Source organism: Chelon labrosus, assembly GCF_963514085.1.
Source record: "Chelon labrosus genome assembly, chromosome: 10".
NCBI classification, from domain to species: Eukaryota; Metazoa; Chordata; class Actinopteri; order Mugiliformes; family Mugilidae; genus Chelon; species Chelon labrosus.
Genome location: NC_140360.1, coordinates 29,431,038 through 29,447,760, shown reverse-complemented (window position 1 = coordinate 29,447,760; position 16,723 = coordinate 29,431,038). Strand labels below are relative to the sequence as shown.

General features: G+C 40.0%; 2 protein-coding genes across 4 annotated transcripts in view; both read right to left on the bottom strand.

Moving 5' to 3' along the window:
- The window catches only part of LOC311493776 (MICOS complex subunit mic25a-like), a 78,496-nt gene extending 69,961 nt beyond the window's left edge, over nucleotides 1-8,535 (bottom strand). For all 3 annotated transcript variants that reach the window (XM_084552556.1, XM_084552558.1, XM_084552557.1), the window contains exons 1-4: nucleotides 8,367-8,535; nucleotides 6,663-6,756; nucleotides 5,761-5,875; nucleotides 4,898-5,042 (exon numbers count right to left, since the gene is read on the bottom strand). In XM_084552556.1, the coding sequence (XP_084408682.1) occupies nucleotides 4,898-5,042; nucleotides 5,761-5,875; nucleotides 6,663-6,756; nucleotides 8,367-8,450 (438 nt within the window). In that variant the 5' untranslated portion in view covers nucleotides 8,451-8,535. The remainder of the gene's footprint in view (nucleotides 1-4,897; nucleotides 5,043-5,760; nucleotides 5,876-6,662; nucleotides 6,757-8,366) is intronic.
- A 740-nt stretch (nucleotides 8,536-9,275) lies between these two features.
- On the bottom strand, nucleotides 9,276-14,200 carry LOC311494391 (E3 ubiquitin/ISG15 ligase TRIM25). The gene is made up of 4 exons (XM_084553419.1): nucleotides 13,374-14,200; nucleotides 12,631-12,770; nucleotides 10,723-10,890; nucleotides 9,276-10,477 (listed from the first exon to the last, which is right to left on the bottom strand). The coding sequence occupies exons 1-4, from the start codon at nucleotides 13,995-13,997 to the stop codon at nucleotides 9,769-9,771; spliced, it is 1,641 nt and encodes a 546-aa protein (XP_084409545.1). The 5' UTR covers nucleotides 13,998-14,200; the 3' UTR covers nucleotides 9,276-9,768.
- Between the last annotated feature and the right edge of the window lie 2,523 nt (nucleotides 14,201-16,723).

Genomic DNA, 16,723 nt, shown 5'->3' with positions numbered 1-16,723 from the left:
GCCCTGAACTCCTTCACAGGAACCACCCCCACCCACTGGTTCAGGTATGTGGACGACACTTAGGTCAAAATCAAGACACAGGAGGTGGAATCTTTCACACAGCACATCAATGCAGTGGACAGCAACATCAAGTTCACTCAGGAGGACATCAGCTGAGATAGCTTGGCCTTCTTGGACTGTCTGGTGCACGTGTAAGAAGACCGAGGCCTCAACATTGGAGTATATAGGAAATCCACTCACACTGATCAGCATTTATTATTTGATTTCCACCATCCCCTGGAACACAAACTTGGGGTCATCAGAACTCTTCAGCACCAAGCACAGACTGTATCCACAAGATTGGATGGTAAGGAGAAGGAGCAGAAACAAATCAAACAAACTCTCAAGACATGTGGATATCCCAACTGGGCCTTTGTCACAGCAACATGACTCTAAAAGACTACTAATATTGCTGTGTGTCTGCTTGATGTGTACTGTAAAGGCATGTGTGCAATGCATTAGGCAGGAGATAATACTGCAAGACACTTTAAGCTTCAAAGTAAAACCACATTAACGATAAATAAGACACTGTCCCTCTTACAAAAGCCCTATTATTTCTTGCCTCGAAACCCTCACAATTTCATTAACTCTGATTGTAAATGCGTTAACAACGAACGACCATTTTTTGGTCCTAAATAAACAATTTTATAAATAAATTAATTAATCTAGTAACATGGAAACTAACTGTATATGGTACAGTTTATGGCCCTTAACCTGATTCCAAGAAACCTGCGTACTACTGCATGCATACATCTTGCCCCAGTTTCTAGCAGCTTCTGACTTCCTGCAGGTAGGTGTGGCTTCAGCACACAGACGTAACATAAATACAAACAACTGTAGCAGTCAAGTTGTTGTTTCCCAACACGAATAGGGAGTCCTGGTTAAACATCAAAAACCAAAAAAGTCAGATTCGCTACTGATTCTTGATTGATTGCTCTGTGCTCCCTGTAAATATCATATCCCAAACGAAATAATAATCTTAAACTGGGATAAGCCTTATAAACAGGGTAGAAGAGAACATGTGAACACAACTGTTGTTAAATTACTTTAATTTTACATTTCTAGCTTTATTGATGAGATGGAACACAACACTCCAAAGTACACTTTTCAGTTATGGTTATCTGCAAGAAACTCTTATCAACTACCATGGTGAGCAAGACTAAGGAGCAATATTGACTAAGTTATAAAGGATTGATGAAAAACATGGTTCACAGTCTACTCAGTACTGTCTGCTGGCGGTCGCAGTAAAAAATAATGATTACATTCATTGCAAATTGCCATCAGTTTCAAGTTTTCACTTGATAAGAGATGCTATTTGATTATAAGTTTGATTTGCAGAAGGATGGAGAGGACAAAGAGCTGAAGATGCTGTGTGATTTTGTTTGAAAACTAATAATGTAAGCAAATTTACCCACACTTCACGTACACATGTGTATATGTATCCACAGCACAGAAAACAGTAATTACAAGGAGCCCTCAGCATCAGGAGGTCTGCTCCTGCTCAACCGTTCATTCTGATCACAACATCCCTCCAGCATCTTTCTATTAGTGGTAGAAGTATGTTGGAGTGGAGATAAGACAGGCGCTACATCACGTCTCAAAGCAGGGGGACAGAGGAGAAGGAAGGGAAAAGGAGTTGAAGGGAAGGAAGAGTCACGTGAAACAGAATCCGGGTGGTGTATATACAAGCATTCCCCTCCCCACAACTATACCGCCAACCCCACACCACTCCTATCTCCAGCTCCAGGAAACTCTCAGGGTGCAATTTACCACTTGCACTGCACCGATAATACTGTCTCCAGGGCACCCAGGAGAGAGTGATGGGCTAGGACAGAAAAGACAGAAAGACAGAGGGAGATAGTGGCTGGGGGTAGGAGAAAAGAAAGAAAGACCCGAATGGAAATGAAGGAGAGAGAACATGGAGGAAGCGATAGAAAAGGATAGGTGAGAGGAGTCAGATAAAAAGCAGGAGGAGGCCGAAGGTGTATCACCATGGAAATTACCAACGCAATGCCAGGAACCAATTTGTGGCGGTGCAAAATTCTCCAATATGCGATTTAACAAGGAAAAAACATTCACCAGACTCAATCATGACTTGAACCCACACAAACTTATCTCCTCCCACTCAAATTAATCCGCTTTTAGACAGCTTTATCAAAGAGCTCATGTGAAACCTAAAGTTTTCAGTTAAAATTGCTCAGATGACTGTACTGTGACATAACAACGTAACAGGATAACGGATAACATAAGGTGCTTCTTCCTTTGCAGGCCTTCATTCATAACATAATCAATTTGTTTGTTTTTTGAATGAATGAGGCAAAACTCTGTTTACTAGAGATGCACCGATTTATCGGCTGGTGACCGGAATCGGCCGATTTTCACGTGATCGGCCATGACCGGAGACCGGCCGGTCAGTCTGACACATGCCGATTTTTTGCTGGTCAAATGCACTCGGGCGCCGCATGATTTACATCACCTTCTCTCTCTCTTCTCTCAACGCTAGCCTGACTCTGTCCCTCCGCTCCGGGACAGCGGGCCCCTCCCGCATCACTCTCTCTGTCACCTGACTGCAGCCGGATCTCTCTCCTCTCTGACGGAGCTACCAAACTCAACTGTTTCTGTCAAAGATAACGTGTTGTGTCGGGCTTTTATACAAGCTAATGGACGTTAGCATTAGAGCTAGCCTGTTAGCTTACGTTACAAGACTGGTAAACGTTGGCTGCGCTGTTTCTAACCTACGTTCACTTTACTAGTCCCAGCTTCACCGTCACCACCTTTTTTTAAATATTTGTTAAGAAAATCTTTAAGGCCTCTATTTTCTTCTCTTCTTCTCTTTTCTTTCCTTTTCTGAGCACCGGACTAATGCTGACCGGACATTTTGAGCGTACTGAACTTCAAATCAAACGGCAACATGAAATTTTGATCAGTGGCCAAACCATTTTTGTGTTGGGGGTGGGGGGGTTCTTGACCACTATTTCAAGGACAATTAGGAAGAAAACAAATAAAAAGCTTTTATGTAACTCAAATATTACATATTTTTTTCCACAAATAGGCCTATTTTATTTTATTTTTTTCCCACACCAGGAGTAATTTATATAGTTCTATTTTTATAGTGATAGCGATTATCTGTTCAAAAAACGTTCTATTAAGGAAAAGATAATATTAATATTCTATTAAAGAAGAGAAAATAAATCTTTGTGTGTGTTGTAAAGTGGTTAGAAAAAATGAAATCGGAATCGGCTAAAATCGGTATCGGCAGGTCAAACTCAATGAAAAATCGGAAATCGGAATCGGCCTGGAAAATTGTAATCGGTGCATCTCTACTGTTTACACAAGAGTAGGTGTTATAGGTGGTCCTTCATGTGACCCAGGACAAATTATGTTCACACTGCTTAAAGAATGTTGTCACAAGCTGGCCAGACAACATCTAAAATAGATCAGATCTCAAATGCATTCTCGCATCCGTTGCAGTTGCGTTCACACCTGTCCTTTAAACTGATCACTTGAGATCCAAGGATGGACGTGAGGAGCACAAGCTGGTGACACATTATACTTTCCTACTGATGGTTTTATACTGTATATACTATTGCAGTAGCAATAGTCTTCTAATGAATCAGAAAGTAGATATGGATGCAAGTTTGAGGTGACACATACTTTTGAATAACACTTCGTATCTGATATCTAAGAATCTTCCCTGCATTCTCATTGTATTGGCTATCACACCAGGTTTAGCTACCAAAATAGAAGTAATACCTCGAACTCAGATAAACTTTTGGCTTTCAGCAGAATAATTTAAAAACTGTCTTTTAACAACTTTAAGTCTGGCTGTACATCATTCTGCACAGTGAAGCTTAAACATCCTAAATAAGGAAAGAAGTAACAAAAATTACAGGTGTCCGCCTACAGGTGGGAGTTTTATCGTCTGGTGTGGCACTAATAACCTAATTGTACTAACCGCCACAACAAATTCCTCCTATGTGCGAACATACGTGGCAATAGAGAGAATACTGATTCCTGCACAAACCTCAGATAATAACTGAGCTTCCATACACAATGTAATTTAATCACTTTCAATACTGTATGAAGCAGTGCCAGAAAAATGTCCAATAAAAAGGTAAAGATACTGGTAATTATTGAGGAAAAACTCCATGTGGCTCCTTCTATATCGGCATGATCGCACCGATAATTGACCACATGCCAATATGTTTTTTTATATGACAGAATCACACAAAATGTACTATTATTATTATTTAGTTAAAGCTATAATGTCAAAATATAATATCATTACCAATAAGCAGACATGGCTTACGTTTTTTTTCATTTGTAATTGTAGTGCTGTTTCTGAATAAATGAGGGAAAAGATTGCTTATGCTAGAGCACCCCTGACGAGCAGGAGGTCTTCAATGTGACCCAGGATGCACTGTTTGTTCACACTACCAAAGGAATGCGGTCAGTTGCATCCCAGACGCACTGTGTTTCGGATTTGTAACAGGGCCTCTGTGGCACAGCTCTCAGTCTGTATTGTTTTGAACTGCATCCCAGCTCACACTTTTCCTTCTATATCTCAAAAGTTACATTTTGAAGTTGCTATGGCTTTAGAGTTTTCTACTGAGTCAGGATGCTTTAGACTGATGCTTAGTCATCAGAATCTGACAAGTAGTTCCAAACATGTCCAAATAATTTTTTTTTAACATAAATTAAACAGCTAGTGTTGCTAATGCTTAGCTTAACTAATTACTTTTAATTCTCATGAGTTATCAGAGGATCGTTGTGCTTCTTTGCTTTCACATGGTCAATAGAAAAAAATGTTTGGTGCATGCTCGACTGTGTATGTGTATGTGTGTGTGTGTGTAAGTACCAGTTTTTTGGTGTTCTCAGCGTCTTGCCGAGCACGTTGTCTTTCCCGGATCATGGCTTTCGTCATCTCCTCCCTTGCCTCCTCCCTCTCTCTTTGTGCCATCTTGGCCAACTTGTCCTTAAGTATTGTCTGCTGGCGTTCAAACCTTAAACACAGCACAAAATAATGCTTTCATCCATCGCATACGGTCATTAATTTCAACTTTATGACGACAGCCAAATGCTTTGCACACAAGAGTCCACAAGGGGGCGAACTACACCAGATTTCAGACCTTTCAAAACAGAATCAGCTTGAGAATGCAAGGGAAGGTTTTTTTGTTGCTCTGGTGGACTTATTTTTATATATATATATATATATATATATATATATATATATAACTAAATTTAATGTTTACTGGCCCATAACACCATATGAAGGAGTTGATGATGTGGCAGCTTGTTGTTAAAATAGACGACCAAAAAGCTGAATGTAAATTTTGCAGACAGCAAAGTGAATGTCACACTCAACAACCAACAATGCATCTCATCTAAAAACCGTTGACTAACTTGCTCCATTACTTGGGGTCTGTTGTTGTCACTTCAATGCAAAATAATTACAGTGATTTAATATGCAGTACATGCAGCTTTTTATAATTATCTGTAGTTAATTCAGCAACCAGGTAGCGTGCACTGTGGCAGATTTGGTTAATCCAGAGATAACCGGCAGATTTTTATTTTTCCTGTAGCCAACAGCCTGGTTTGGGAGTATGTCCGGTTTAAGAGGACTAAGATGGCTACATCAAATGTGTGTAAGCATTTATCAAGCCCAAAAATCTGTGTATTCAGTTGAATGTTGTGTGTCAAAATGAGTTGTGTTTGACCCACCTCTTCTGTTCTTCCTTCGCGTTGGAGGCTGGTTTGCTGGACTGCGTGTGGGGTTGAGGCTGGGGCTGTGGGCTCTGCTGAGATTGAGAGCCTGAAGTGGCACTGTGAGAGGCACCTGAATAAAGAGTGAAAATCACAGGATTAAACACGTACAAAAGACAAGCCAGTATGACCTATGGCAGTTTGATGAGACTTACTATTAAAATAAATCATATTACAGAAATTTTAATTAATATTTAATTAATTAATTGATTTAGTATAAATGCTTATTAAGTACGCATTTAGTTTGCTGAATTGTTACAACAGCTGTTTGAGCATTGCATATCTATTATACTGCATTATGGATTGTATTTTGCATCTGTTGTTTATTTTTTATTTTCTATGTCTACGTGCCTGGTGGCTTATACAGCAATTGTTACATGTAACATGCAAAGAGGAAAGTCATTCATTTTAAGTGAAACTTAATAAAAAAGAATGTCTTCTCAGCAGAGTGGACCTGTGGCTAACTTCTATTATAATCACAACTCTCTCATGGTTATATCAACACAACAGATATTACATTTCATTAAGCATTTTATAGTCCATCATCATCTAGTCATTGCTACTGATCAAGTAGCAATGACTAGATGATGTGTGCAGCCTGGTGCAATTTGGTAATGCACTTTTTTAAAAGGTAGGAATTTCTAAATAAACAGTCAATGAACCAAAAATGAATGATCGTACCAATTTTATGTCAGACAGGCTTTCGGTTTAAACTGAAATTAGTACAAGTTTAGTAACCCCAATGTGCACTTGATAATATGTAAAATGTACAGTGCTCATCAACCAGCAGCCTCTATGTTTAAGTTGTCTCTTAAAGAGAATGAGTTAAGGTCAGGGAAACACCATAAGGTGCGTGATACCTGTGTCTTTCTGAGGGTTTGAGGTTGATGAAGATTTGCGTTCTGGAGCAATGTTGGCTACTCCCCTCATTCTCTGGAGAACATCTTCTGACAACTGGACAGAGGGATGGAGATTAATCAAAGACATAAATGGTCAGGATATAGAGACTGGATGAAGAACCTAGGATTGACCTTGTGTTTTTAAGTCAACTTTTAAGTATACCATGCACACGAAGGAGTGCTATTTTCATTCAAAATAAAATGTTTTAATAATTTGAGGCAGGACATACTACATCTGACTTGAGGACTACACACACACACTGCAATTCTACTTCATTTGTGTGCATGTGGAGAAATGCAGGGAAATGGTTAAACATAGCCACACCAAAAACCACAGGAGGCAGTACCATTCACTGACTCACTGTTTCTATGACTCACAACATTTGAATGTGCAACCAGGCCTATCTGTAAGCAATGATTATCTATGTGACTCTTTCTTTTCGCTTTTAAAAGACACTTTGACAAAGTTGGTCACAGTCATTGCATCAAAACACCAGAACTATGGACTCTTAATTCGTTTGGTTTATCTTTCATATTACAGTGGCTGGCGTACTTGACTAACTTGCATTTCGAGGTCTTGTGTTGCCTTCATAGCCTGTGGGAAGTTTGGTTACTATATCCAACAAGACACCATAATTCTCAGAAAAAGAAATTCACATTCCATGCTAGTGTGTGTATAAATATGACACACTTAGAAAATGAATAGCTCCTTTTACGACGACCTTTTGTTTTGGGGTTGTTCGAAAGGGTAGTTGCTAACCGTGATCGTCATGGTTAAGGAACATCGAGTCCACTTTTTAAATTGCTTTATTTTTTATGAACTGAGTTTAAAAAAAAAAAAAAAAAAAAAAAAAAAAACTTTTCATTCACGCTATTATACCAATTCATATGTTTCCATATTAGTTTTACATGGAGGCTACATAAACACATTTCATTGGCCGCTTATAAACTACGATATGTACGGGAAGGCAGCAGTGTCAAAAAGCAGCAAACAGCGCACACCAAACCTCATTCAAAATCTGTTCAATTAAAGCCACCTTGGAAATTCAATGTGTCCTCAGCTGCATCATGGTGTCAGCCCGTTACACTATTAGGGAAATCTCCCCTTGATGTAGCAATTCGCTCATATTGCAGCTAACATACACGAACAGAGTAGTAGGGAACTTAAACGCTTGCTCGCCCCTTTACTAGCTGAACGCATTAATACGAACATTGCTAGCATAGCAAACGTCAGCCAATAGCAGGTGAACTGTGAAAAATACCTAATATCTAATAAATTAAGTATTATGGATGGACAATGTATAAGCCGTAATTGTCACAAAACTCCGGTGGTTTCTACACTTCTTTGTTGCTCTGTTGTATGCATTTACTTTCTGATAAGCAAAACGAAATTTTATCTTCACCATATCACGACTGAAGTTTGGCGTAGCGAAAACAAGGGCATGTTTCAGCTCATTCCAGAGCCCTGCACCAGCACCAGCCCCCGTTTACAACTTCCTCACTTCAACAGTCACTGCACGGGTTGTAGACTTAACGACACTTTAGCTCAGAATAAAGTGGTGATTTAATTTGCTGTGTAACAACACGCTAACGGCTAGTAGTACACTCTGAGGCGTGACCTAAAAGTTAGCATGGCTTATCAGACGATAGCTAAATTAGCATTACCTTGACTCCACGGAGAATCCTGACTCTGTCCTCATCATCAACACCGAAAGACACCTTTCTGGTCGTGCTCTCTCCAGACCCCATACCTTCTGGCGTTAAATGACAGCTTTACTAATGGCGGCGTGCAGAATAATAATGTTACGAACATGAAATAATGTTAGTGTCCTGCCCAATGACAGAATGTGTGTGACAGATGGAGCACGGGTTGCCAGATTCTTCTAAAACCATCCTCCTTTCACACATGTAGCACATAAATGGTGAAACCGTGGTTTCCAATTAATGTATCCATTAAAAAAATATTATCAGTATTTGCGGCTATCCATTGAAAGTTAACTGCGTGTATTTTAAATGTGCATTCAAACATGTCAAACCTGGCAACCTCACTGCCATACACTGAAGCACCTCTGAATGGATGAACTGCCATTTAAATTATACACTCGCCAGTTCATTTCACATTTGTGAATGAACTAGTCCTGCACTAAATCTTAACTTGATGTAGGTTGTTGTATTCAGTTTAATAACAGATATCTGTAGATTTAATTGTGTTTTTATTTTTTAGGCCAGGGTTTACAGAACTATCGAACTGTATTGTGTTGTACTGACGCATGTTCCTATTATTTTGACAACCTCAGTTAAATCAGTGGGCTAGGCTAAATAACAGAAACACTTAAGTGCTTAATTCAATCCATTTTAACTACATCCTCCAAAATTATCATACAGTTGAATGACCACCTTTCTTATTGTGTCATGAAGCTAAGATTTAGTGCAGGATTCTCATTTTCTAATGTATTCTTTTTCACTAGTGCACCTAATGTTTTGGCAAGTGAGTGTACAATACTGTCATACAGCCATACAACCACAGGCGTACAGACATTTCGTCAGGAGACATACAAACATTGTCATCAGAGTTTATTTGTAGCACAAACACAAAGCGTGTCTCGTGTTCAGCTTAAATGTCAGTGTTCACGCTCATCTGTGTTTACTGTATATGAAGAAAATAAGAGGGACAGGCACAGCATTCAAGATGTACATTTCATAAACAGACTACTGGCTTGATGCTGCCATCTCAAATAGACAAATAACAAAATAAAAAACACAGCGCTAATTTATGGAATAGCTGTATTGATCTCCTTACTCCAGAAAACACCCTAATCATCAACAAAAATAAAGCATTTGTAAACAAATTTTGATTAAAATGCAAAATTTCGACAACACAGTCTTGCTCGATAGTAAATACGTATGTATCAGGCAAAAGGATTAAAATGCATTTTTCCTAGTCATTGAGAATTTAACTGTGTTAATCAAATTGTAGGACCGTTACACTACATTACACTTCTTCACTTCTTGTCAAAAAAAATAAAAAGATGATTTACCATATTTCCATTAAGACATTTCACACACATCACATCCCATTATGTAGTGTTATCCAGGACTCTGGTGTGTTTGAATGAATACTAAACGCTGGGTAAACTGGCTCCTTAAACACAGCTCTGAAGGTGTGAAGGTGCTCCCTGCGCCCCTTAACGCTGTGGAACTTTAACGTCCCACCCTCATAGTCCAGTGCAACCTCAATCCTGACTGGGTGAGGGGTCACTTCCCCCAGAGCCACATTGCAGGAGGACTGGCACACTGTCAGCTTGCTATTTTTCCACTGCAGTCTCCAGGACACAGCGTTGTGCCCTAGACGACTGTGGTCACCACGGCGAGGGATGTTCTTGTAGCAAACTCCCAGCGACCACATGCAGTTGGCGCCTACTTCTACCACCCACACATGCTCTCCACCCGAGAAACTCTGGCTGCACAGGATCTGAGGTGCGCTTGAAAAACGCTCTGGATGCTCCACATACGAATTCTTGGTGGAGCTGTACTTGACTGTGCGCAGATCATTGGACACCAGCAGGCTGGGGTGGGCAGTTGACAGGTTGAAGGTGAGCTCCAGGGGGTTGAGGAGGATATGAAAAGTATCCACGAGTCGGGTCATTTCTGAGCGGAAGTCTTGGGTTTTGAGGCCTGTCTGGAGATGCTTGGTGTTGAGCACATCATTGGAGGGGATCGTCGACGGAATGGTGGCTGTGACGGCTCCTCTCAGTTTTTGTTCAATCCTCAAGAACCTGCAGAGCAGAACAGTTTCCTCTGTCTTTACTTACAAAGCTGCATGAATCCACAGACACATCTCTCTGGCATACACCAATCTGTTGATTATAGTTTCTCCTGTCTATATACTATTAGAACTAATAGTAGTAATAGTAGAACTAATGAAAACAGTAAATTACACTTTATGTACACTGTCACTGAATTATCTCCACTATGTTGAGGTGTTATTTCTTTCACTAGATTTTAAAGACTTCTATTGTACCTGTGTATGAATATGCACGCGTCTGTCTCGCTGAGCGCCAGTGTGACACTCTTCTGGGCCTCCAGCAGCTGCTGCTGTTGCTCTTCCAGTGCATTCACTTCAAGCTGCAAGCTTTTTCTGCGGTGCCCTCGCTCCTCCTCCAGCAGCACATGCAGACGTTGCCTGTACCTGGACACAGCACAGCAATATGAGGGTGAACTAGGAGTTCAGAGGTGCAGCTTGTCAACTGGCAGCCCAAGTAAAGGGCCCCCAGAGTGCTGGCAAACTAAACATTACAGCAGTGGAAAAGTTTTCAATGACAGTAGAATACCTCTCGAAGGGACCCCAACTTACACTGACTCAAGATCTGATCTGGGTGATCTGATCACGTAAAAGACAGGACGCGTTGAGATATCTGACCACAGATGGAGGTGGTCTGGGTCGCATGTGTCCGCATAACTAACTAAAAATGAATAAATCTATGTAAGAAAATACAAATGAAAGTATCTAATATGAGTACATGAGTGGGATTCTATGTTAATTACTGATGCAATCATTATGATATTCAAATATTCTACTGCACCCCAGATGATGTCAGCGTTTATTTACATACCGGGCACAAAACTGAGATTGGATCTAGAGACTGGAGATTGGAGGTGCATGTTTAACGTTAGATCTGAACACACGTACCTAAAGCTAGTCACTTGCAATTGGATAGCCCAGATCAGATCTTAATGCAAGGTCTAAACAGGCCCTAATTCCTGCTACAATTCGTGTGCATGAATCTTTAAAGTAGATACATCAACGGCAGCCAGGTCAAAATGGAGAGAAGTAATCTCTGTGAGCGAAAAAAGCAAGAAAAAGAGAGAGGAGGATGAAAAAAGATAAGTAAGACGGTGGTAAGTGAAGCAGATACCAATGATTAATAACATTACTAAATAGCTATCTGAATGCTGCTAGGCTAATATTAACTATGGGGAAGAGAGACTTGAATAAAATAGCTTTTACTAGAATCACAATATGTCGTTTGGTCTTCCTTTGACAGTTAACACTAGTTAACTAAGCTAGCAGTGTGTCCAGCTCTTGTCCCGTGACCAAGTCTAGTGGAAGTTTTTGCCTTGGTTCCCAAGAGACTATAAAATTGCCTCTGTTGTAGTTCCACAAACAGTTCCTTGTCCTATTTTTTAGTAGTATTGCTATACAAGGTGTGGTTACTGAACAACAAGATTATCCCTTGTTCAACTTGTTTAAGTCCTGTCTTCTTATTTATGGTAAGAGCCACACCTTGTAGCACTAAACAGAATGAGGCATCTGAGTTCAACATGTTTTCTTTCACTATGATGTGATTTTTATAGCATAAAATTGGTTGTGGACATTTCTGCTTAACTGAGACAGACCATCTCTCCTTGTCGTGCACTTTTATGTCCTCGTCCACCGCTGTCATGAGGATCACATTTGTGGTTTTGAGTGAAATGTCTTCACAATTATTGGATAAATTGACATCAAATTTGGCACATTTTGGCCCTGAAGATAATCTGCAACCCCTATGGAGATCTCCTCCCCTATTTAATCTGGCGCCATCATCTTTTTGCTGTTGTTTTTTTTTTTTTTTTTTTATTGGCAAGCATATAACTTTGTCAAAAAGTGTTGGGTTAGTATACATTCGATTTTTTAGTACATAAAATCAAATGTATACTGTGTGTATATGAAAAACAAAAAGTTCACAAGTAGGCCAAAAATGCAGGCAAACTGCATTCATTATATAGAACTTTCAGTGTTCTGGCTTTTTGCTCATAACTTTATCTGCATCAGTCACTGGCTGATCCTGCTCTTCAAGCTGTAGCGGGAACTGCAGTGACATACCCGAGGCACTTGCTGTAAATGCCATATCAAGGCAGTATCACTACAGGTACATATGCAGTGTGCTACCTGTCCACTAGTGCGGCCATGTCGTCCATGAGTGTGACCACCTTGTTGACTAATTTGTCTCCGATGGCTTCAGAGGCTCCCTGCTCCTCAGTTGTCTTCTGCAGGAGACTCTCTGTCATCTGCAGTCTGGTGGAAACCACCTGCGAACACGCATTTAATAAGTCTGAGATCTTTTGTGTTTAACACAATGGAAAGATGACCTGGAATAACTGGATGTACTTTTCTTGTGACAGGCACTTAGAGTACACAGAGCAAACACCTTTCACTATACTCTCTCAGATGCCTTTCCATTTCATTGAGGTAGAAGCCTATGGTTATTTTCCAGGGCTAAATGTCAAACTCTGACTGATGACTTGACAAATTCACTCTGAAAGGGTGTAATTTTAGTCTGGTAATGTGTCACCTGGATTTGAATCCTTCTTAGACTCTGTCAGAAATCATTACATTGTTCTCTTCAGTAATTGTTTTTTTTTTCTGCATTCCTGTCCTGTTTCAGAAGTAATGGCACTAAGCCAAATATGACCATGTCATTCATGTTTTCCTGCACTTTTAGAAGATCCTGCTGTGCACAGACTTTTAATAATTTCCTTCAATCAAATAACATATTTCCAAGTAAGAAAAGTCTTGGAAATTGTTTTGTGACTTTGACCTCAGAAATAAAACATGTGTTTTCTTTCATAGAAAGCCAGACTGTAAAAAGATGAGCAATGGAAGAGCAATGTCAATGACACCGTCAACACTACCTTGCTGCGGCTCTCCAGCGCTCGTCTCATTTCTTCTTCAGCTACACTGAAGGTGATGACATCGTGATTCTGGTGATGGCCTTCGATCAAGCATGTGGCGCACAAAGTGGCCATGTCGCTGGAGCAGAAGAACTCAAGGGGACGATGATGAACGACACAGCCCTTCGTCCACAGCTCAGTTTGGGGCTCCACCACGGTGTGTGTCCTGAATGACTCCTTCTCCTGGTGTTTCTGAAAGTGTCTAGAGCACAGTGACACCTCACACTTCAGGCAGGTCTTCACAGCCAGTGACTGGTCGTCTATGCAGTGGTCACAGAAAATCTTCGCCCTCTCCAGCTCAGTCTCAGTCTCCAGGTCAAGCTGTGGTGCTGTGGCTCGGTAACCCTCAACAATGCCAGAGAGTTTGAAGTTTCTCTGCAGGGTTTCCACTCCGTGGTACTCCTCGCGACACTCTGGGCAACGTGGAAGTATTTTGCTACTCTTTTCTGTGGTGTCAACAGTCTTGCAGATACAAGCGCGGCAGTAGTTGTGTCCACAAGGGAGAACGACTGGATCACAGTAGAGTTGAAGGCAAATGGGACAGCTCAGCTCATGGGCTAGCTGCTCCTCTGGCTTTAAAGACATGACTCAGGGTGATTGGATCAATATCTTCTTAAGTTATTTGCAAGTTGTTTCTCTTGTCTCGTCACTCTCCTTGTCAAAACCTTACACTCATCTTACTTCATCTCTTGTGTCTTTTCTCCTCTTGTCACTCAGCAAACCTGCAGGTAATACAGAGCAAACACGGAAGTCAGCCCATATTTATCAGAATGGCAGGAGGTGGATCCACAAATGTGTGCAGGACAACATTCCTTTTCAAGAGGCCCTGTTGTCTTGTGCTGCTAGGGAATTCACACCAGCATAGTGGCTGCTGTTGATGGTAGAAACATGTTACACACTATTGCATCTCTATTGGAAATTAAGCAAAGTAAGTGTTAGTCACCCTTCTTGACTGGAACCCGCAGTGCACAGGTTATACCCGTTTTACTTATTTCTTTTTTTTTTTTTTCATCATTCTTTAGTTCCACAACCCATAAACTCTTTAAAGCAACAAAGACTCAATTTTGGTGTGTTTTATCCACACAAGGCATATTATGAAAATGTACATATAGTGTGCGTATTTCAGCATGCGTAGCATTTTGAGTAAATGGGGGAAGCTGGTAGTAAACTCACATGCACTGAAATCTGCTGCTGACTGTAAACACTGTAGGGGGAGACGCTCAGAGCTACCAGTGCCCTAAGTGTTGTGTTGTGGTTTAGAAAAAGAAAAATTCATTTTAAATACTTTTCACAAAAGGTCACCTACTGAGAAACGGTGGAGTGAAAAAATACAATAGCATTGCATGAAAGTAAAGATCCTTCTTTAAAATTAGCCAAAGTGGTGGCTCTGTTTCTAAAATATCTGAGAACTGCAGGTAGTAGCACAGAATAGCACAGAATTAATTCACAGTTTGATGAAACAGAAACAAAAACCCTATTGTTTCCATTGTTGAAGATGTATACAGTATTATTGTGTTATAATACAAATGCGCCATTATTGATCCATCCTACTTGTCCATTAATATATAGGTCACCACAGTCTTGATGAGTCGTTGCTGATGCATCCTCTGAGTGCAGTTGTGTACAACAAACTGTATGTGCTGTTCACCTGATCAGCTGTTCATATCAGTGACAATGTTCCTTCATTACTCCGGTAATTTTTTTTACTTATAGTTATTATGTACAGTTGTATAAATCAATGACACATTCACTAAACAGGCCAAATATCCACTTACAGATTCCACTTGTATATGTTCTATTTTTAAAATTCTCTGATGTATGCTTTGTCGTAGTAATAGTTATTGCTTCTTCATGGTTATATTGAAATATATTGTGGAAGTGACAATGAACGTGGCTTGAATCTTGAATCTTGACTTCTTGTCCTTTATTACTGGGCTATTAGAACTCCCTGGCAAGACAAGAAGCACAGACCAAAAGAGGGAAATAGCATGAGGGTGTGTGTGAAACAGCACGTAACAAAACAAATCTGTTATCAAATTTTAACATCAAACTTGAAAGTTCACTTTGTGACCTTCGAAATACAAACTCAGTGTGCTCCCACTTGCCCCTCCTCTGCAGATTTGTCTCTCAGAGTTCTCATCACCAGACTGAATTTGCGCAAAGTTTCCATGGCTTTGAGCACTTTGAATCCACAGAGGCTTAAATTATGGAAAGCTCTTCCATAATTTAAGCCTAATAATTTAAGATGGTTCTGTCTGAAATTGCAAGAAAATGCAAGTAACCAAGATTAGAACTGTCAAATGAAAAATACACACAAGAATTTGATAATCAATAAATCAAAAACTGATTCTAAGGAAGAACATGAAACAAGTATCTGAACTGCAGATATTTAAATATTCCTAAATAGTAAGCATGACTTAAAAATTAATTTGAAATTACTATCTAAAGCTGTACAGTATACACAACTTTATGGCTGCTGCATGTCATTCTAAATATTAAATCACAAAAAGAATGATGCTTTGTCTACCCCTTCTGGCTGTGAGAATAATAACACAAACATTGTTGAGTCTTATGAAGCATGCCTACAGTCTATAGTTCCCCCGACCCTTCGCTGTTCTCAGTGCTCTCCTGTGAGGACAAGCACTCCAGTGCAATCTGTGTTTGTCACCGGCTTTCTGTGTTTATCTGGAACATCAGAATCTTTGTTCACAATAGACACTGCCTTCCTTCTAGTTGCCGTAGCCGACTCAGTCATCACAGCTGATACCATCATCTTTCTGTGTGGTTTACTTCTTTCTCAGTGTCTCTCAATTAGTTTATTCATTAAGCCTTGTATTCATACTAGCATTTATACTATGCTTACTGAACAAGTCTTTTAACAAATATTTAGATTTACATTTGTCCTGGAAATGACACCAAATATGGAAAAGCAACCAATCTATGTTTGTCAGTGGCTTTCTTTTTTTATCTGAAGCATCAGAATCTTCATCCACAATAGACACTGCCAATGCTCCTTGTGCTCCTCTCTGTAGCTCTGGCAAACAGATCATTGCTGGCTGACAATAGACATATCACTACAGGTGCGCCAGTGTGGGAATGTCACCACAGATGACAGACATACCCGGCGCTTATTAGCTAAGTAGGCATTGTGTGGTTTCGTTTAGCAATAGCGTTTTTCTGGAAACATCCTTTTTTTTTTTTTGTTATTTATAGAAATACCAAGAATTACTTTATTTGTCAACACACTTTACTGGCTCACAATCCACGATTTAGCAAAGTGCTCAGAGTACAGGGCTCTTGTTTGTTCCCCA

Excerpts from the sequence above, each read along its gene's own strand:
- LOC311494391 (XM_084553419.1), bottom strand. The coding sequence starts at position 13,997 with ATGTCTTTAAAGCCAGAGGAGCAGCTAGCCCATGAGCTGAGCTGTCCC. Across the intron at positions 10,891-12,630 it reads ATGGCCGCACTAGTGGACAG|GTACAGGCAACGTCTGCATG; the intron begins GTAGCACACTGC and ends TGCTGTGTCCAG. Across the intron at positions 10,478-10,722 it reads GCGTGCATATTCATACACAG|GTTCTTGAGGATTGAACAAA; the intron begins GTACAATAGAAG and ends TCTGCTCTGCAG.